Source organism: Gopherus evgoodei, chromosome 3 (assembly GCF_007399415.2).
Source record: "Gopherus evgoodei ecotype Sinaloan lineage chromosome 3, rGopEvg1_v1.p, whole genome shotgun sequence".
NCBI lineage: Eukaryota > Metazoa > Chordata > Testudines > Testudinidae > Gopherus > Gopherus evgoodei.
The window spans coordinates 128,706,839-128,728,903 of NC_044324.1; the positions used below are offsets into that span (position 1 = coordinate 128,706,839).

Genomic DNA, 22,065 nt, shown 5'->3' on the forward strand with positions numbered 1-22,065 from the left:
TAGCCATGACAGCGTCATAACTCCACATAGTAACATCTTTCTGAGGAAACTAGTAGTCTGTCAAACTTTTTTGGACGAAGGCTGAGCAGATAAGGGAGCATTCCAGACTATTTTTGCTCATTAAGACAATCCTTCCAATAAGGGGAACCTTTAACTAGTAGCTACCCCTGAAATACTGAAAACAGGGTGATATTTCTCAACAGAAACAGAGAGAATACTTAATGTCTTTGTCATGCAATCCACCAACTCATGGAATAAAACATCCTCCGACAGCAATGATGTTGAAGCGTTCACATTCTCCTCTGGCGAAGGTATACCTCCTTCTGGATCAGTCTGGATCTGATTCTCAAATTTCTGCTAATTCTTCCTCTTCTAAGCAAATCTCTTACCACTATAGGAAATCTATCAGGACCTAGATGCCTTGTCTGATTCATATACTTCAGATGCAATACTTCAATGTCATCTCGGTACCAAATTCAGGAAGGTCCATTCCCATACACTGTACATCTTGTTAAGGTGAAAGAGACAGACAGTGCCAGAAGTCTATACTCTGATTAGATTGGAAGTTACGGCTGCTGATTAATGGCAGTTAACTCACGTGATTAATTTTTTTGAGTTAATTGTGATTAATCTCAATGATAAATAGAATACTTATTAAAATGTATTAAATATTTTGGATGTTTTCCTACATTTCAAATATACTGATTTAAATTACAACACAGAATACCAAGTGTACAGTGCTCACTTTTTTTATTACAAATATTTGCACTCTAAAAGAACAAAAGAAATAGTATTTTTCAATTCACCTCATACAAGTACTGTAGTGTAATCTCTTTATCATGAAAGTGCAACCCATAAATGTAGAATTGTGTACCAAAAAACCCTGCATTCAAAAATAAAACAATGTAAGACTTTAGAGCCAACAAGTCCAATCAGTTCTACTTCTTGTTTGTTTACATTTATGGGAGATAATGCTGCCCATGTTTTAATTAATGTCACCTGAAAGTAAGAACAGGCTTTTTTTTTTTTTTTTTTTTTAATAAATATCAGGGTTGGAAGGGACCTCAGGAGGGCATCTAGTCCAATCCCCTGCTCAAAAGGGGAACCAATCCCCAGACAGATTTTTACCCCAGTTCTCTAAATGGCCCCCTCAAGGACTGAAGTCACAACCCTGGGTTTAGCAGGCCAATGCTCAAACCACTGAGCTATCCCTTCCCTGTTATAGCTGGCATTGCTATAACATGAAATATATGGCAGAAAGTGGGTAAAACAGAGCAGGAGACATACAACTCTTCCCCAAGGAGTTCAGTCACAGATTTAATTAGCGCATTTTTTTTTTAATGTACCTCATCAGTATGGAAGCATGTCCTCTAGAATGGTGGTTGAAGCATGAAGAAGCATATGAATCTTTAGCTCATCTGTCACGTAAATATCTTGCAACACTACCTATATCAGTGCCACGAGAACATCTTTTCTCACTTCCAGGGGACATTGTAATTAAGACATGGGCAGCATTATCTCACATACGTAAACAAACTTGTTTCTCTGAGCAACTGGCTGAAAAAGAAGTAGGACTTAGTGGACTTGTAGGCTCTAAAGTTCTACATTGTTTTGTTTTTGAATGTACTTATGTAACCAAAAAAACCCCTACATTTGTAAGTTGCACTTTCACGATAAAGAGATTGCACTACAGTACTTGTCTGAGGTGAATTGAAAACTATTTCTTTTGTTTTACAGTGCAAATATTTGTAATAAAAAATATAAAGTGAGCACTGTACACTTCGTATTCTGTGTTGTAATTGAAATCAATATATTTGAAAATGTAGAAAGCATCCAAAAATATGTAAAAATAGGCTAGATCTTTGAGCTCAATGGGTAGTGATCAACAGCTCAATGTCTAGTTGGCAGCCGGTATCAAGAAGAGTGCTCCAAGGGTCAGTCTTGGGGCTGGTTTTGTTCACATCTTTATTAATAATCTGGATTTTTGGATGGAGTGCACTGTCAGCAAGTTCATAGATGACACTAAGCTGGGGGGAGAGGTAGAGACGCTGGAGGGTAGGTATAGGGTCCAGAATGACCTAAACAAATTGGAGGATTGGGCCCAAAAAAACCTGATGGAGGTTCAACAAGCACAAGTGCAGAGTCCTGCACTTAGGATAGAAGAATTCCATTCTCTGCTACAGACTAGGGACCAACTGACTAAGTCGGAAAAGGACCTGAAGATTACAGTGGATGAGAAGCTGGATATGAGTCAGCAGTGTGCCCTGTTGCCAAGAAGGCTAACGACATAACAGCTGCATTAGCAGGAGCATTGCCAGCAGATTGAGGCAAGTGATTATTCCTTTCTATTTGGCACAGTGAGGCCACATCTGGAGTACTGCATCCAGTTTTGGGCCCCCCACTACAGAAAGGATGTGGACAAATTGGAGAGAGTCCAGTAGAGGGCAATGAAAATTATTAGGGGGCTGGGGCACATGACTTATGAGGAGAGGCTGAGGGAACGGGGCTTATTTAGCCTGCAGAAGAGAAGAGTGAGGGGGGATTTGATAGCAGCCTCCAACTATCTGAAGGGGGGTTCCAAAAAGGATGGAACTAGGCTGTTCTCAGAGGTGGCAGATGACAGAACAAGGATCAATGTTCTCAAGTTCCAGTGGGGGAGGTCTAGGTTATATATTAGGAAAACCTATTTTACTAGAAGGGTGGTGAAGCACTGGAATGGATTACCTAGGGAGGTGGTGGAATCCCCATCATTAGAGGTCTTTAAGGCCTGGCTTGACAAAGCTCTGGCTGAGATGATTTAGTTGGGGTTGGTCCTACTTTGAATGGGGGGCTGGACTAGATGACTTCCTGAAGTCTCTTCCAACCCTAATCTTCTATGATGCTATGAACTAAATGGTATTCTATTATTGTTTAACAGTGTGATTAAATCGAGCAATTAATCATGATTTATTTAATCGCTGACAACCCTATTAGAAATATCTTTGTCCATATATATACAAAGCAAATGAATGAAATTGCTTATGATACTCTTTCTCTGGATCCAACCCCTGACCTGTTCCTATTCTCCGATCTGATGGCATTCCTCTAGGATGAATAAAGGAGGGTGGAGAAAAAAAATCTATTCTGGAAACCGAGAAGTCTTCGGAGGTTGGAGTAGTGGAAAAATCTTGACTTCAACTCTTCTTCTTCTCCCTGGGAAAGTACCTAAACTGAATCAGTTCCAACAGAATGTTTGGTGCCTGCTCAACTGAGACACGTGTTAATCGCCAATGGAGCTGGAGATGGTTCCAATTGATGAACTTGTGCTGTAACTATTATTCATTGCAGTGCCATGCTGGAACTAGCTACTGGAACCTTATCTTGCCCCTACATCAACAGTTTCTTAGCTCTTACCTTTGGAGCAAGATCACACATTAGCTCTGGAAACAGGAGCCGACACCACAAGAGTTTTCCTCTCCACATCCTTCCCACTTCTGGGTTCTTTAGCACTGGGCGCCAAGGTGGAGGTTTTATCCTTCTTGCCTCCAGACTCACTCAGAACTGATGCTGGTCCCTGAGACTTATTTGAACCTTGTACTTGCTCAGTTCAGGATGGTTTTTGCTGATAGCACTTCTTGTAATAAAATCACCCAAAGTCGGTTCTGTCTCTCCTTTTTGGCCCATGCTGTAAAAATTGAGCAAATCAAACTTTCTGAAGGTGAGTGTCCCTCACCCAAATAAGCGAGGCATCTAGCATGCACGGTTGACACCAGAAACACTGTCGGACGTGACATACGTCTTTTAAAACTGGTATTTTTATTCTTTGCTTCTGCCATCTCCATACTGAAGACTTACAATTAACTTAATCTAATAGTAAACTATCAACCATTGAGCAAACTACTAATTCTAACTATAAAAATTAACTAGCTAATAAGCTACAGACCCAGAAACACTCCAGAACAGTTCCTCATCCGTTCAGCTGTTGGAAGCAACTGAGGCAGCTGGAACTTTTATACTCTCACTCTGGAATAGTTGATGCTCACTGAGAGGTGGGATTAGGGAAGCGTGTAAGTGTTCCAATAACTACTACTAGCTAGGATTCCACCATTCAACCTGCCCCAAATAATGTATCCACACGAGCGTGAATATTCAAAGAGCACTAGAAGTAATGTGCCACTGTTTCCTACATGCTGAAGAACTTATCCCTGATATCGTTTCTGTGGCTGAGTCCAAAGATTCAAATCCTGAAGGGCCCTGTACAAACCCTATAAAGCTGCAGTAACAGGCATCTAATCTGCAGAGACAGAATCTGAACCTCCACCCATGTTATAGAGCTCCCCTGCAGTAACAGGGTCTTCCAGCAAACAGAAGAAAGTGAAGCCTTGATATTGTACGGGTACATTTAAAAAACAAACAAACATGGCAGCAAGTCTTAGAGACCAGGTCTACAGACTTGGGCTTGCAGGGCTGATGCTACTACACTAAAGATAGTCATGCCAATGTCCCCACTCGGGCTCTGAAACAAGGGGAGGGGAAAAGGTTTCAGATCCTAAGCTCCTAACCAAGTGGGAACAACTACACAGTTATGTTTAACGCTGTAGCATGTGAGCCAGAGGCTGAGAGACTTGTTGGGTTTTGGTTTTGCAGTATAGCTATATGCTACACATGTCAAGAAGTAATAAAGCCATTTTTATACAACAGTAAAATGCAAACAAAAAATCAGATTTAATTCACATTTCGTATAATGTAATTCTCTAGTTTGATTCACAAATAACAGAAAGTGGCACTTTTTGAATTCTGTCAGTGATTTACATTTTATTTTCACAGAGCAACAACAGAGGAAGAAGAAATAGGATTTTTAAATGCATCAGTTCTAGAAAGGTATATTTTAAAAATTCAACTCCATCCTCATATACACATTTGCGCATACCAAATGTTTTATTAAATTCCCTACAACATGGGAAGATGCAATACAGCTGGGAATTTTCCAGATAAAGTTAACGGAATATGTTTCCTTTGTATCTCAAATTAGAAAAAAATGTTTAATGTTCTTCTGGCATCCACCAGATGCTATGTCTATCTCTGGCTAAGAAATCAGGTTTTGGAAAAGATGACTAAACTTACCTGTAAGTTTATCTAGTAGTGTGATATGGTCTTAGGAGACAAGGTGAAATCCAGTCATACGAAATTTGATAAAATTTGATAAAAAGCTATGATTAGACTTTATAGTTTCCCAGTATGCAAGGCTGAAAGGTCAGCAATAAGAAAAACAATCTTTCAATATACTTGAAGTACCACAAAAGTCTCCAAGTTTCAAAGAGGATTCTACAAGAATCTTCAGTGGGGTTACAACAGAATTTAATAAATGGTGGCTTATCACGCAAAAGCAGGAGGATGGGGGAATAAAAGAATATGTGCACTCTGTGTTTTACTTCTGTGCTCCTCAGAAACTGTTTTTTCACAATGACAACATCCTGAGGCTAGTACTTGCAAAGATACCAATCATTTTAAATGATACCAATTCAGCATCTTTGCCTTAAGGCTTGTCTACACTTAAAAGGCTCAGCTGCACCGACCTAGTGCTTCAGTAAAGAAGCTACCTACACCAACAGGAGAGCTTCTCCTCTCCAAGAGGAGTAGCTATGTTCAGGGGAGAAACCCTACCATTGACACGGTGCTGTCTACAACAGGAGTTAGGTTGGTGTAACTGCACTGCTATGGGATTTGGATTTTCCACTTCCCTAAGCAACAGTTATACCCACATAAGTTGCTAGTGTATACCAACTCTCAGACAAGGTAAGAAATAGGTGATGTCATTTTTTGTTTTTTCTTTTGGAGGAAAGAAAATTAGCCTCTCTAATTTTACCTTTCAGGAGAAATCACTTTGAAGGGTTAACTATTAAAAGCTAAAATGTAAATCATGGTGAGGATAGTCAACTGCTATCCACCAAAAGGGATCAAAACCCATGTGTGTAGATGAAGTGAGAGAAAATGGAGTTCTTCATCATGAGTTCCAGGTACCTTGTCAAACAAGCTAATTTTCATAGTAACTGTTCAGAGGAAACAACAAATATACTGAAAGCAGATACTAACCATCTTCCCACTTCTTTTGAAGGTGTTTTGGAAAAGCTCTCTCCATCTTGTATGTCAAAATGTCCCCATGAACAATGTGCACTTTTCCGGGAGCTGCTTCAGACAGCATCTATTTGTCAGCAAGCAAGCAGAATTAGTCTATTTAGCACCAATAAAAGCTGGTAAACTTTTAAACATACTGAGCCATAATCATCCTTGGCTTCAGTGGAGTTACACTAGGCATGAATCTGGCCCTATATTTTTATCCTCACATACATGTAGTAGTAAAACAGAATAGTAGTAAAACAGAATAATTATCTTTTAGGTTTGGGCACATTATAAATAAAAGATGAACAAAATGCACATTTCCATGCAAAAAAGTTACACACACAAAAACCCAAACAACAGGTCTGATCCTATACACCTACTATTCACTACTTGTGAGAGTAAAGGGTTACAGGATTGAGAGTTTAGATCTAATACAAATAATTAAAGACTTTAGTATTTTGAAGCCTGGAATGAACACAGATTATTAAAATATATTGGAGAAAATTCTCAGATGTCAATACAACTTATTTGTGCTTCAAACATGCAAATTATCATAAGGCTTGATTCTGCAAAATGCTGAGCACTCTGGCCTGATCAAGCAAAACACATTATTAGTCCCACTCAAATCAATGGCACTATTCACACACTTAAAGTGAAGTACATGCTTAAGTGTTGTGCAGGATCAGGCTAAAGGATTTAACACCTTGCAGAATCAAGTGTATAATGCAAATCTATGCAGCCATGAAAGTAAGAGTTCTGTACAGAAACAAACAAGTGGAGAAGAGAACGTTTATAGAAAAATTAATGTACTTCGAAATTTTCAGTGCTCTGCTCCCTTTCTTTTTATTATTAGAGATATCTGTTCTTAAGGGCTTGTGCAGACAAACAGCTAGTGTGTGGCAAGCCGGGATGTAAAACTACAGGGTGCTAGCATGCCACCCAGTCTATGAGGACCCTGCTCATTTGCACAAAAAGTCCCCTATTGCACACTGATATACTCCCATTTCAAAGTGGAGTAGATCAAAATGCACTAGGGAATTGTAAATGTGCGCTAACAGGGTCCACATGAACAGCTAGTGAGCAGCATGCTACTGCACTGTAGATTTACATCTCAGCTTGGCATGCACTAACCGTTCATCTAGACAAGCCCTTAGGGGTTTTTTTTTGTTTTGTTTTCTAAGTAATTAGATTTTCCCTCTGGATCATCTACTGCTGCTTGACCTTGCATTGATTCATACTGCTTCATTTAAGCCATTACTGTATTTGAAATTATGTCTTCACTGTAGGCTCAAACAGGCAGAGAAATAGTCTTAGAGACAGCAAACCATAATATTAAATCACAAACACAGGGAGTAAGCACACATAGTAAGAAACATGTGAAAGATACACTGATGTGTTTTAATCTGATACTTGCAATGTTTTTCCCCCAAAGTGCCCTACTGATTATTTATGGAGCAAATCAGTTTTTATATTTAGCAAGTATCTGGGGAAGATTTTTTTAAATTATTTTTAAAGCAGATTAGGGAAAAACACATGGACAATGAAAAAGCAGTTTTGGTTTGTGTGTGTGAAAATTCAAACCTATGTTATAAACAGTTAAATGTTTTGAGTTTAATCAGTGAAAAAAGAGAAATGATTTTTGTGGCAGCTTAGATTTATTGCTCATCAACACATTTCAGCATAATTTGCATATTCAATTTCAATCATGTGGCTTCACTCAGGGATTTGAACAGGATGAAAAAAGTTTTAAAATTTCACCTCTATACTGTTTAATGGAAAACCAACATTCTCACCTTTCTGAGTCAAAGGAAACTGCTGCTTTCCAGCAGAGTTCATGGACATATAGAATTCAAGTAGAGATTTAAATTCCATGCAGGGGGTACTGAAATGGAATTTAACTCTTAAAAAAAAAAAAGTCCCTATCTCTTTGAAACACAATTAGTTTCAACTAGAGAGAAAAAAAATCTAATATGAAACAAGTCTGGAATTTGAATACAAACCAATTTAAGAGTAGATGCCATCACTGCAGCGGTAATTTAACTACCTATAAGTAGTTTATCTGCCTTGATTTGTTAATTTTTACCATGAAGGGTGCCATCCAAGGATGGAAATTAATGTAATAAGATCAATGGAGTAAGTAAATAGTACCAAACAAAGCAGACAGATGTCTATACAAATGATAGGCGGTGATCATCCATGAAATTGTTTTTTAATGGTGGGTTTCACTGTCAAGAAGGGTCTTTATTTTTTTTTTAAATGACTATAGTTTGCATAATTTAAAAATTTGTTAGCATATTAGAGACGGAAGAACAAAACCTTAGATTGGTTTTTCTTTTTGTCAACAGTAAAAGTATTAAAAGTAAATAGGTATAAGTAATGAATTAGAAAAAATAAAATGTGTTTTTTCAGATGCAACTTCATGTCTTAATAGCCAGTTATTACCTATTGCCCTTTAACTTTCACTACACTAGTAAATTCCACTGCATTTTATGAAATCTGTTGGCATAAAATTGCAACAGAACATTGCTAATTTGAACAAATGACTGGAAGACCCATTGTGAATTAATGCATTTTACAGCAAATCCTGCATCCATCAAGGGTCCTCTGGCAGTAGAACTAATGAGGTTCCACAAACTTCTATGCATAAAGAACTGGGGAAAGATAGAGCCAGAGGCTTTGTCACTACAGTTCCTCTTGCCCTCCACCTTGCATCTGAGGGAATATAAAGGCACTCATGGATACTTCCACCAATAGGCTGAATTCGCCACCATTGAAGAGTTCTGCAGTCATTCCATTGCTTAGCCTGAGGGGAAAATCTTACCTCTGTCCCTTTTATAAACCTGCTTAGCCAAGCTATCAGGTTGTACGCTAGCATGAGCCTATGACCCTTTCAGAATGAAATGTAGAGAAATTTACAGGAATTCCCTGACCAAATACACCTCTACCCCAATATAACATGACCCGATATAACACGAATTCAGATATAATGCGGTAAAGCAGAGCTCCCAGGGGAGGCGGGGAGGGGGGCACTCTGGTGGATCAAAGCAAGTTCGATATAACGAGGTTTCATCTATAACGCAGTAAGATTTTTTGGCTCCCAAGGACAGCGTTATATCGAAGTAGCGGTGTATATGCACAATAATTCACCAAGAGCTGGCATATAATGTCTCTACCAAAAGCCAGTAGTCCACTGATCATCACGATCATTGTGAAATGTATGTACAAATATTTAAGAAATTATGTATCTATACTGGAAATTGTGTTTTTAAAGCCTTGATGTTAAAGGCAGATTACCTGGTTGTCATAAACAGATCGTTAAGGGTTAATGTCTCTTTTACCTGTAAAGGGTTAACAAACAGGGAACCAAACACATGACCAGGGGACCAATCAGGAGACAAGATACTTTCAAATCTTGGTGGAGGGAAGCCTTTGTGCATGTTTTTGGGTTTTGCTTTGTTCTCTCTGGGCTCTGAGAGTGACCACTCATACCTACAGGCTCTCTAATCTTCTATTCCAATTTTGTCAGTATAAAGGTAGAAAGGCGGTATAGTCTTTTTGTTTTCCTTTATTTGCAAATGTGTAGTTTGCTGGAAGTATTTTAAATTGTATTTTGCTGGGGGGGAGGCTTCTTTCTAGTTTCTATAAGCTGACAGACCCTGTAACTTTTTACCATCTAAATTGCAGAGATAAACTCTTACCTTTTTTTCCTTTCTTTTTATTAAAAGCTTTGCTTTAAGACCTGTCTGATTTTTTTCTCCTAGTTAAGGCTCAAAGGAACTGAGTCTGTACACACCAGGGAATTGGTGGGGAGAAGGGAAAGAGAGCACGGGGGAGAAGGGAAAAGTGAATTTCCTCTTTGTTTTAGATTCACGGAGTTTGAACTGGATTGCCTCTGGGTGAAGGGAAAAGAGGAGGAGGGAAGGTATCATTCCTCTCTGTGTGGTGATTCAAGGAGTTTGAATCACGGTGATCTCCTAGTGTATCCAGAGCGGAAAGGAGCTGGGAGGAAGAAAGGAGGGGGAAGGGAAATGGTTTATTCCCCTTTGTTGTGAGACTCAAGGAATTTGGGTCTTGGGGTCCCCAGGGAAGGTGCTGGGGGAGACCAGAGTTTATCAGGCACTCTACTCTAAGTCCTGATTGGTGGCAGCACTACAGGATCTAAGCTGGTAATTAAGCTTAGGGGAATTCATGCTAGTATCCATATTTTGGACACTAAGGTTCAAAATTGGGAATTATACTATGAGACTGGTGACCTGTCTTAGACAGGTTCTGTTCAGGCAGGGCAAAGGAGACGCTTATCTCTACATCTGGTCACTGTGTATTGTGTGCTTCATAATGTAAGTCTATTTGCATACTAAGCCACCAGCTAATCAAGACTGCCAAACTGACTAGAGATCACCAAATCTACAGGAAGGACCACACTGCATGAGAGTGTTCAGTTTATGACTAAGATGAAGGGATTCATCCTGTCTATCAAAAGAATGCAGAGAGACACACTGTATCCTTCACTGAGGAAAGAAGTTGACAAAATGGCCTGTTTCATGAAAAAGGGATCTCAGCCTGCCTGGCTGACACATGCTGGAGAACAAAATTGCAAGACATGAAAGTGACTAGTTAAATATGTCAAGGTTCTAGAATGCAAGTTATGATTTTATTTTATATGCATTAATTTATTTCCAATACTTCTACTTGCTATCGCTTAAATCTCTATACTTGGTTAAATAAACTTACTTGTTTTCACTATAAATGTTTCTAAATGTGGTTTATTAAGTAGACGAGTGATCTGAGATGTAATTCATAAGCTGAGATGTCTTTTCCCTTTGAGAGCAGTGGATCTGGGAATACAGTGAACGTTCAGTGGAACGACTGCTGGATGCTGCAGAGGGACATTCAAAGGGCTTCAGGGTTGAAGCATGCCTACTGCTAACCTGCAGAGGGGCAGCAGAGGTTGAGCTGGCAGAGGTGGAATGCTTCTATTGCCTGTAGTCCAGGGAGCTGACCCCCAGCAGGGAAAGACCTGGCTTCCTCACGGTAAAGGTAGGTAGTAGTGAGGTGCCTCACAACCCTGGGTACTCCTGGGAAGTGTGTCAGCCACAGACCTCTACTTCAGTATTATGAAGCAAACATCATGGGAAAGCCTGAAAAGAACTTAGTAAAAATGCAGAATGTTTTAAATGTCACTGGTTTCACACATGGTAAAAGATTCTTCTAAATAACAGTCCCCAATTGTTATTTTAATATATTGCATTTTCTGCTGTTCAAATTCCAGACCCTTTATGTACAACTATTCTAGATTGAAACAGAGAACTTTCAGTGAAAAACCACAAAAAACAGAGAGGTTATGACCCACGTCAAAGAGATTCATTCTGTAATTTATCATCATCTTATCTGGAAAATAAAGCTCAAAACCAAATTTAATACTAATGGATGCAAGATACTGTTTGTTTATTCACACCCACTCTTATTCAAGATCTCCAATATACTGAATAGCCTGTCAAAAGCATATGAACTTCTGCTGTGAGGGGATTGCTACTGAAAAACGGTGACTTACTCAGAGTTGTATATATGTCAATAATAATAATAGGAGATATACCAATCTCCTAGAACTGGAAGGGACCTCAAAAGGTCATCGAGTCCAGGCCCCTGCCTTCAATAGCAGGACCAAGTACTGATTTTTGCCCCAGATCCCTAAGTGGCCCCCTCAAGGGCTGAACTCACAAACCACTGAGCTATCCCACAGTGTCCAAGATACTTTGTTGGAGGATCCTAGAAGTGGTGCTTCTGTTTAGAGGAATCTGCTTCAGCAGTAGTTTTTGAAAGCCAAACAAAAATGTTCCGGCTAATTCAAGCAATTATTTGATAAGACACGCACAGAGAATTAATTACATCATATCCTTTCTTACTTGGTTCAAATAATGGTGATTTTTAAGTCAATTATGAGATTCAAATATATTAACTGGCAGGTAATGTTTACATTCAATAATCCTAATGGATGCAGCTGTAACAATTGTATCAGGATGATACTAACTACAACAGTTTCTGCAAAGACAGTATGGGTCTGCAACTGTTTCAACTGTATTTTCCACTCCATGCATCTGATGAAGTGGGTTATAGCCCACGAAAGCTTATGCCCAAATAAATTTGTTAGTCCGTAAGATGCCTTAAGGACTCCTTGTTGTTTTTGCTGATACAGACTAACATGGCTACCCCTCTGAAACCTGTTTCATCTGAGTGGGGCCGCAGCATTATTATCCTTTGTTTGGGCTGAAGAAATGATTTTCACAAAAAGAGATTAGAAGTACAAACATGTCATTATATCAATCTGGTGAAACAGATCTGATCAGATAAAGGTGTTTGAGATGGACTATAAACTATTTTAAATCTCAAAACCTTAAAAGGATTTCTATATAAATTGGTATTAAGCAGTATTCTTCCAATTTATGAGTAATACATCCAATCAAACATAATAAAATAGATTAATGTACTCCATTCTGCCAACATAGATTAAACTAAACAACGGACCTCTAGGAAAGAAGCAGAGAACACTGCAAATATTTCTGATACAAGTTGTTTTAGAGCTAGGAGTACTTTTTTCAACTGTTCAGATCAAAATAAGAAATCCAATTTTTTTAAAAAGTAATTTAACTTCTTAAATGATTAAACATATATTAATTATAAAAAAAACAATTTATTTCCCAATTGATACCTGCAGTCCTGGAATAAATCGAGTATCTTTTTCAATTAACAGGAGTTGAGCAACATCAGCATTGAGAATGGATCTTGTAATTCCTCCTGGCCCAGGGCCTACCTCACAGACATGGGCATCTTTCAGCTTGCCAGCCTGTCTTACTATCTTATCTGTAAGACACAAAGCACATACAAAGCTTTTATTTTGCAAGGCACTGACCTCACCAACATCAGTGTAGTTTGTGTTTCTACAGTAAACAATGAGTTTATCACAGAAGAGACAAACAATGGCACCTCCTGGTTAAATGAGAGGAGTACTGTTTTTTATGGAGCCTGCTAGACAGCACAGAATTCAGTTTCATTTCTAGATTACCAGAGAAACTCATAACCAAACAGAGAGCTTGCAGTGCCAGGTGCTTAATGTATTTTGTTAATTACAGAATCTATTAAAAAAGATAGACAAATAATTTTCTCCTTACAAATAGGAAATTCAATTCTCTTTCTAGCAGGTAACCTCTGTGACATCTCTGTAGAGTCTGCCCATTTAAAGGGAAATGCCATTACACTGAGGCAGTTCCAAAGAAATATAAAATGAACAAGGCTAAAGAGGAGCAGCCTGGGGATTACAGTACCTAGGAAGCAGATCTACTTGAGATGGAGGAAGCCCGGAACAAGAAGCAGAAAAGAGTAGGGCAAAATAGAGCAGAGTTGGCTGTGGACAGCTAAAAGTTAGTGGGAAGAAGAGAAATCTGTACAAAAGGAGATGGAGAAAACCAGGGTCAGACATTAGGAGAACACACGGAGTGGTTAAAAAAAAAAAGGGTGACATGCAAAGCGGAACCACTTCAACAGAAAAGGCTGTGCGAGACCCAGACATGAACAGCCAATAGGTTGACAGGGCACCCGGCAGGTAGCAGACCAGGGTTCAAGTCCTTGCTCCACATCAGACAGTGTGAGGATTTGAACCTGGTTCTCTCATATCGTAGATGTGTATTCAGCCTCCATGCTATTGGATATAAGGGGACACAGGCATCACAACCACCTTCTTTGTTTTATGCAAGGCCTGATCTACCAGATGCATCTTACAGTCAAAGCACGCAGGGGATGCTTATCTTGTGAATCCTGCTGAGGCTCAGGTGTGAATTAGACACAAAGCTGCTCGATAGTATGAGGACTGAGGTGGCTGTGTGCATGATAGGGCTGCCAACCTTCCCAGATTGGCCCGGAGTCTACCAGAACTGGCCTCAATCGCCTGGTGACTATTAAAAGGAATCCGGGAGATCTTAATAGGCCAAAAGTGTGACTGGCAGCACAGTGGGGCTAAGACAGGCTCCCTACCTGCCCTGGCTCCGCACAGCTCCTGAAAGCGGCCAGTATGTCTGGCTCTGAGGCGCAGGGGCAGCCAGAGGGTCTCTGCACACTGCCCCCAAGCACTGAGTCCACAGCTCCCATTGGCCAGGAACTGCAGCCAATGGGAGCGGTGGGTGCATTGCTTGCATGCGGGGGCAGCACAAGGAGCCACCTGGCTGCCCCTGAGCCTAGGAGACGGCCACTTACAGGAGCTGCTGGAGGTAAGCGCTGTCCTTCCGGAGCCCGCACCCTCAGCCTCTCCCACACCCCAACCCCCTGCCCCAGCCCTGAGCTCCCTCTGCACCCAAACTCCTTCCTGGAGCCCATATCCCCTCACGCACCTTAATCCCCTGCCCTGATCACCCTCCTGCACCCCAAACCTCCCATCTATGGCCCCACCGCAGAGCCCTCACCCCCTCCAGCACCCTAACCCCCCTGCCCCAGCCCAGATTTCCCTTCTACACCCTGAACCCCTCATTTCTGGCCCCACCCCAGAGCCCTCACTCCATCCTATAGCTCAACCCCCTGCCCCAGCCTGGTGAAAGCAAGTGGGGGTGGGGGAGAGCGACTGAAGAAGGGAGGTGGGGAGGAGGCCCGGAGAGGAAGCAGGGCAGGGGTGTGATCTCAAAGAAAGGGCACGGGCAAGAATGTTCGGATTTGTGTGCTTAGAAAGCTGGCAACCCTAGGGCATGCCCACCAGCAGAAATTTAGATGCCAAGGGGACATTACCAGTGGAGTCTTAGGTACGCAGGCAATTTAAGCACCTATAAAGTTAAGTGACAGCTGAGCTAGGGTTTTGAGGATTTAAATTTTGGCTCCAAAAATGGCAGATGGGCACCTAAGTCCCCTCTTGCGAATCTCACCTTTAAGGCTTGTCCACATATACAATTGTTCCTGACTGACTCCACATGTTCCTGTTTCTCATAACTATTTTTATTGCACCCTACCTTAATCTGAGTTAACTTTCAAGTGTAGAAAAGCCCTTGAGGGTTTCACACCCACACTGTGTAACGATTGCACAGTAGAACCATCTCGAGGTCAGCAGAGAAGGAGCAACACAGCTTGGAGTCAGCAGCATAAGTGATGTGAACTGTGGCTGAAATGAAGCTGGAGAAAAACCTGACCAGTATAATACAATAGGCTCAGAAAAACCAGGACATTCCCAGTAAACTAGGGCATATGGCCTTCCTAGTCAAAGCACATGCTAGGATAATCAACAAATGCAGTACTTCATACCTTGCACAAATATGATCCTCAGAGTATCTTATTTTTGAGGCAAACATAGAAGCTATCTAATTGCCTCCCACCATTCCCTGATATTCTCTGGTAACCTCTGAAGGGGCATTAGTATTTTTTAAATAGGCACTGAACACAGCTCCATAATTAAGATGGAGTTGAATTTTGCATTTACATAAGAAAAATCAATTTTCTGTTATGTATAAATACAGTGTAAACCCTTCCCCCCAATACAGCATTTAATCTGCATACAAAATTACATTGATGAGCATTTACAGGTAAATGTACTGAGTTAAAATATATTTTTTTTAATGTACCAGTGTTGTTGTTGTGAGGAAGACAAGAGTCCCCATGCAAATAAATGTAGATAGAACTTAAATTTTGGAGAAAATGAATAGGCAGTTTATGATTAAAAATTTTAAAAGATGCAAGATAAAAAATGTCCTACCTGTCAATCTCAAATCCAGGAGAAAATTCTGGGATAGCTGCTTTTGTGCTCGGAGATTAAACAGTTTAATAATCTCTCTAACAGTTGGCAGAGGAGGTAGACGGAAAGCAGCCTTTCCTGAAGCAGCCATTGGCCAAGACTGTTAACTCTTGCTCCTAAAAAACAGGGAAAGAAGGGACTAGAAGTAATCAGGTGTACAGTAGGGCAAATTAAATATGTAAGAAACAGAATGGAATGAAGTAAAACTCAAAATATTTACTTATTTTGATTTAATCAAATGAACCTATTACTTTAGAAGCATATATACCTCTATCCCGACATATTGTGACCCAATATAACACAAATTTGGATATAACACAGTAAAGCAGTGCTCCGGGGGGAGCAGGAGGCTGGGCTGCACACTCCGGTGGATCAAAGCTAGTTCGATATAACACAGTTTCACCTATAACACGGTAAGATTTTTTGGCTCCTGAGGACAGCATTCTATTGGGGTAGAGGTGCATTAAAAATACACAAGATTTACAACCTAAGGTCCTAATCTTGCAAACACATATGAATTTTAAGCACGAGCAGTTTCATTTATTTTAATCTACTCACACCTTTAAAATTAGGTATTGTGCGCAGGAGGCAGCACTAGAATCATAAATACTGGGCTGGTCAGACAACAGATGTAAAATGAACCCCCCATGCCTCCAAAAATAGTTATTTAACAGCCCTGTATTTTGATGATTAATTCTGGCCTTTTTTAAACTAAAAAGTAGTGGTTTTACATTGAAGGGGAAAGTCAAACGTACAAAAGTTGAACACTGTCAATTATTTAATTACATTAATTTCCCCAGTAAAAACTATTTCCTCTTTTCTCTGAAACATCAAGTTTGGTGATAAGAGAGACAAAGGAGAAAGAAAGCCTAAGTGCCATTTTCCACAATGTTGCCCACACTTTTTGCTCCTTTGACTTTTTCTAACTCTGATCCTCTGGATGATGGAGAAAAGGTGACCCCTTTTCAGACCCATTCCCCTAGCTCAAGAGTTACTTCATCCTGATCAGATTAGCTTTGAAGACAAGAGGTCCCATTATGCAATGGTCCATTTGGATGCAAACAGCTTTCTATTTAGAGCAAGGTAGATCCTATAGCTCAGAGATTCTCTAACAGTGGGTCAAGACTCCAAAATGGATTGCGAGTTCATTTTAATGGGATCACCAAGGCTGGCATTAAACTCATTAGGGTCCAGGGCAGAAAGCTGAAGCCAGAGGGCTTTGTCCCCACAGGCCTCGGACTCAAGCTTCAGCACTATGCTTAGACGCTTGGGGTTTCTGCCCTGGAACCCAGTGAGTCTAATGCCAGCGTTGCAAAGCCCAAGCCCCACCAGGGGAGGGATAAAAGTCCAAGCCCGAACAACGTAGCTTTGTGGAGCCACCTGTGGCATCAGGTCGTGCAGTAATTTTGTTGTCAAAAAGCTATCGCACTGCAACAAACTTGAGAACCACCACAAGCTTAATGAGAGCTGCAGCCTCCACAGGTCACTGCTCCCGGCGTACAGAGGCGGGCCCTGACCTGCACCAGCGTGTGCAGCTCCTAATAATACTTGACATTTCCAGGAGCTCAACCTCTGACAACCCCCATTTTCCAATTATCCCAGCGCTGCCAACTGGCCTGGGAACCCCCCCGCAAGGCCCCACGGTTCTGACCCCGCCTCCGCCAACAGTCACACACCCGGCGGAGGCCCAGACGTCGCGTGCCCAGCTCAAGGGGGCCGGGCGGGGCGATTCCCGGGCTGCGCCGTTTCGTATCACGACAACTCTCCCGCCGCCGGCAGGGGCGGTGCTTAGCGGCGGGGGGGAGGAGGGCGCAGCCAAGCAGCCGTAAGGCTGGGAAGGTCTGACCGCCCCCCCGGCCCGCATCACATCGCAGAGTCTCCGCCGCGCAGAGGCGTTGCACATGCGCAAAGCGCAGACGGGAGGGGAGATGGGCCAAGCTGCCCACGCGTAACTTACCGGTAGCGCCGTTGTCGCGTGGAGGCGCGGAGCGCAGCCGGCCGGGAACACGCGCGCGAGAGGCAGGCGACCGCTGGCAGGTTTTTTTAAGTGTAACTTTATTAGCGCGTTAATCAATAACAACAGCCACGCGGCGCAGTGACCCGGATACGGAGGAAAGCTAACCGGAAACAGAATTTCGACGCCCAATCCTTCAATCGATGGGGGGGGCGTCTCCCCGTAGCGCATGCGCCTCGCTGTCAACCTCAACCTTCCACTCCGCCTTCCCGGGTCTGGATAGGGTCTCACATGCGTCATCTCTCTACAGAGAGGAAGGGGTTTTAGAGCGCATGCGCACTAGTGTTTCTCAACATTCTTTCCCCCACCTGTTGCGCATGCGCTTCCCACTCGCAGGCCGATTCAGGGTCATGGGCTTCACACTGCGCAGGCGCAGTAGTGCGTCGCGGTGTTCTGCTAGAGCCGCCGGGTAGTTCTTGCTGTGCGTGTGGCGGCTCCGCCGGGCGGGGGGTTCTGCTGCCGGGTACAGCTGGGTTCCGCCCGCGCTTTCCTTGCCCCAGGTTTGCTTTGTCTGTGCCACCACATGAGTTACGTGAACTCCGATGTCCCGAGCCCTGGTGCCAAACCGGCCGCCTCCTGCTTCTGCTTGCACGGCGCCCCCTGCCGCCCTGAAACTGGAGCCACACGCCAGGGGGCTGGTGCCTGCACAGAGCCTCACTAGGGTTGCCACCTTACTAATGGCTGGTAACCGGACCCCTCAGGCTCCGCCGCCTGGTCTGCCTCTGCCCCCCGAGGTCTGCCATTTGCTCTGCTTCTTCCCTGAAGGCCGCCCCTCTTCTCTCCACCCCCCCAGGACATCCCCCTGCTCTAGCTGCCTCCCCCCCAAAACCAGGCATCTGGGCTTGTCAATTGTCACTGTGACTCACAAGCCGAAACCCAGACTGTCTAGGTAAAAAACGGATGGGTGGCAATCCTAAACCTCGCTAGGCAGCAGTGTCCAGTCATGTAGAGCCAGCCAATAACATAACGGGGATGTAAAACTGTTAAGAAGTTAGGGGGTGCAAAACACAAGGGGTCAGACCCACAATAGGACAAAGGCATTGCAGTACTCAGCATTGCTATGCCTAGTGTTTAGGTGTTCTGTCACTTGGAGTCCTCAGCCCCACCTTTGGTGCTCAGGCTCCCTATACAATCTACATCAAGAAAAGAGCACCTACAAATGGAATCACTACAAAGCCTGCAAATTGAGGGGAACAGCTTCAAAAGGAGCAATTGAAAGTGACCTAGTTCAGAAAATATTATAGCTCAGTGGTTGGGGAATCACTTGGAATATGGGAGATCCTGCTACACATCAAGCAGAGTTGGGATTTGAAATCAGGTCTCCCACATTCCAGGTGAGTAACCTAACTCCTGGCTATTAGTATTTAGATATTCCCATGCATTCACCCCAAAATTCCTAGTCTAGTCACCGCAATAGACTTGTGGGCTTTGGTGTGCTCTGGAAACACCTACTAGACTGGACCACATGTGCAAGATGGGCATGGGAATGTCTAATCTGAGCATCATGCTGAGGTTTAGGCATGAGATAGAGTATCGAGCAGCATGGTGTCATCAGATGTGCTGTGCATGCTTACTTGCAGGAACTTAGGCACCCAGGGAATTTGAGTACTTAGAGAGTTAGGCAGCAGCTGAGTGGGGGTTTTGAAGATCTCAGTGGTGCCTAAATGTTGGGCATCTAAAGTGGTAACTAGGTATCTAAATCCGTTTGTGGATCTAGCTCAAAGTTTTTAGCAACATTGATTTGTTAACATTGCAGCCCTGAAGCATGTTTCAGTCTTGAAAACAGTATTTTCCAAAAAATTATGAGCATATAAAACAAGGCTGTAAGAAAAATCATTCTACAGCCTTTGCTAGAGCTTTCGTTACTATGGACAGAATAAATATAACATCATTTATCTAAGATTCTCAAAGCCCAAAGATAATTTATCCTAAGAAAGCCTCTCAGTTGATTTAGTGTTATCCCCATTTACAGTGGTACAATGAAAGCACATAGATATTGATGTCTCAATTTTCAGAAGTCACTGCAATCAATGGTAGCTGCAGATACTCAGTACCTTTGAAGATCCAGCCATAAATGACTTGCTTAAAGTGGTACTCCAAGTCTGGATACAAAGCAGATATCCTGACTTCCAGTCTTTTTCGGGTATGTTTACATTAGAGGTTTCTTTTTAAAAACTTGAGTTAACTAATTTCCAAGTTTGTGGTTTGCCCAATTCTACGCACCTAGGACTTGATTTTCAGCAGTTCTCACCATCTGCAGTTCCCCTTAATTTCCACTGGAGTTGAGAGTGCTGAGCATCTCTGAGAATCATGCCTTAGGGGTCTTGAGTTGGAGACAATTAGGTTTAACTCCTCAAAGGATCTCAGGCAGTTAGGCCATGGCTACACTAGCGCTTTACAGCGCTGTAATTTTCACGCTCAGGGGTGTGAAAAAAACACCGCCCTGAGCGCTGTAAGATACAGAGCTGTAAAGCCTCAGGGTATGGCTACACTTGAAATTTCAAAGCGCTGCCGCGGCAGCGCTGTGGGAGCGCTGCCGCGGTAGCGCTTTGAAATGTGAGTGTAGTCAGGGCGCCAGCGCTGGGAGAGCGCCAGTGCTGCACGTAAACCACATCCCTTATGGGTGTAGCTTGCAGCGCTGGGAGCCGCGCTCCCAGCGCTGCAGCACTGATTTCACTGAGGCTTTACAGCGCTGTATCTTGCAGCACTCAGGGGGGTGTTTTTTCACACCCCTGAGCGCGAAAGTTGCAGCGCTGTAAAGTGCCAGTGTAGCCATGGCCTCAGTGTAAACAGTGCCGCTGCAAGCTACACCCGTAGAGGATGTGGAGTACGTGCAGTGCTGGGAGAGCTCTCTCCCAGTGCTGGCGCTGCGACCACACTCGCACTTCAAAGCGCTGCCGCAGTAGCACTTTGAAGTTTCAAGTGTAGCCATACCCTTAGGCTCCTAAATACCTTTGACGATCTGGGCCTTCATGCACTTAATTTCGTCTGACTACAGTGGGAGTTTCAGGCATTCAGCAGCTTGCAGTATCAGCTGCTTAGTGACATTCCACCAGGAATGACAAAATAAATCAAGCAATTGATATGTCACAAGTATTTGAATTACAGGACATATTGTAGCTAAACCTATGTGTACAGTACACTTCTTTCAACATTTTCTAGTACTGGTTGTAAGAGGCCCCTGCTGACATCAGAAGTGATTGGGCCTGGTAGAGAAGAATGTTCCTTTCTCTGTGGTACTGCAGAAATGATGGGTTTTAAGTATGTATTTATGATTTTACTTTTTATTTCTTTGCTTGCTAATTGCTTTGACAGGGTAAGTGAATGGTAATAAGCAGTTTTCTGGAAGTGAAATATTTAATAAAAAGCAAAGGGGAAACCCTGGAGAAATGAAGTGCATATTGGTAGTTGCAAGTGGAAAAGTAAAGTTCATAGTAGGATGTGGTTTTTTAAATTAATGTCAAGCTTACATTTAATGTAACCTATCTGTAACCTAATGTTTCCAGTAAGTAACCCTCAATCAGGGGAAATCATTGAGGGGGGTTCTCGGTAGCATTCACTGAAAAAAGCCTGTAGCATCAATAACAAATTCCCAATAATACAATAACAAATCAGTAGATCCTAGTAACCTGTTAAAGTCCCTGTGCTCTCATTGAAGTCAAAAGGACTTGTCCTGGCTCAAACCCATGTACTTTGTTTTAAAAGAACAGATAAGCATCAGTTATGTAAAAGGTCATGGAATCAGCAGAGGTATTCGCAGCCACTGATGGAAATAGTGACTAAGTCATTAAAAATATTTCAAATGCAATAAGATTAATTAATCAAATGGTAAACCAACATCCTAACAGCTTTGTAAGGTAAATTAAGACTGAAGATATTAATATCCTTCTGAAGAACATGGAAAAATCAGACCATTTCACAGTCATTTTAAGGTAATGTTTTTTTATATATATTTATAAACTACTTTTGGTTCATTTAACAGTTGTTGAAACAACTTCTAAATTAACTGAAAGTATTTAAAAATGTTAGACTACTTTCCCCCTATTTAGGTTATTCACACATAGGCTTTATCTAAACTAGAAGTTAGATCAGGTCCTCTTTCTAATCAACACTTTCTAAAGCTCAAGTGAAGACACAGCAATATGATACACACATTAGCATATTATAAACTAGTTGAGTTAGAGTCTAGCCT

General features: G+C 42.1%; 1 protein-coding gene across 5 annotated transcripts in view; it reads right to left on the reverse strand.

Moving 5' to 3' along the window:
• The window catches only part of TFB1M (transcription factor B1, mitochondrial), a 49,732-nt gene extending 31,134 nt beyond the window's left edge, over positions 1-18,598 (reverse strand). The window contains exons 1-4 of one of the 5 annotated variants that reach the window (XM_030556638.1): positions 12,806-12,881; positions 11,028-11,247; positions 10,831-10,934; positions 6,073-6,181 (exon numbers count right to left, since the gene is read on the reverse strand). In XM_030556638.1, coding sequence (XP_030412498.1) covers positions 6,073-6,181 — 109 coding nt within the window. In that variant the 5' untranslated portion in view covers positions 10,831-10,934; positions 11,028-11,247; positions 12,806-12,881. Of the gene's footprint in view, positions 1-6,072; positions 6,182-10,830; positions 10,935-11,027; positions 11,248-12,805; positions 12,958-15,820; positions 15,976-17,487; positions 17,752-17,816; positions 18,148-18,181 lie in introns of those variants that run through there. The other 4 variants (XM_030556637.1, XM_030556635.1, XM_030556636.1 and 1 more) reach the window with 4 other exon arrangements.
• Positions 18,599-22,065: the final 3,467 nt, after the last annotated feature.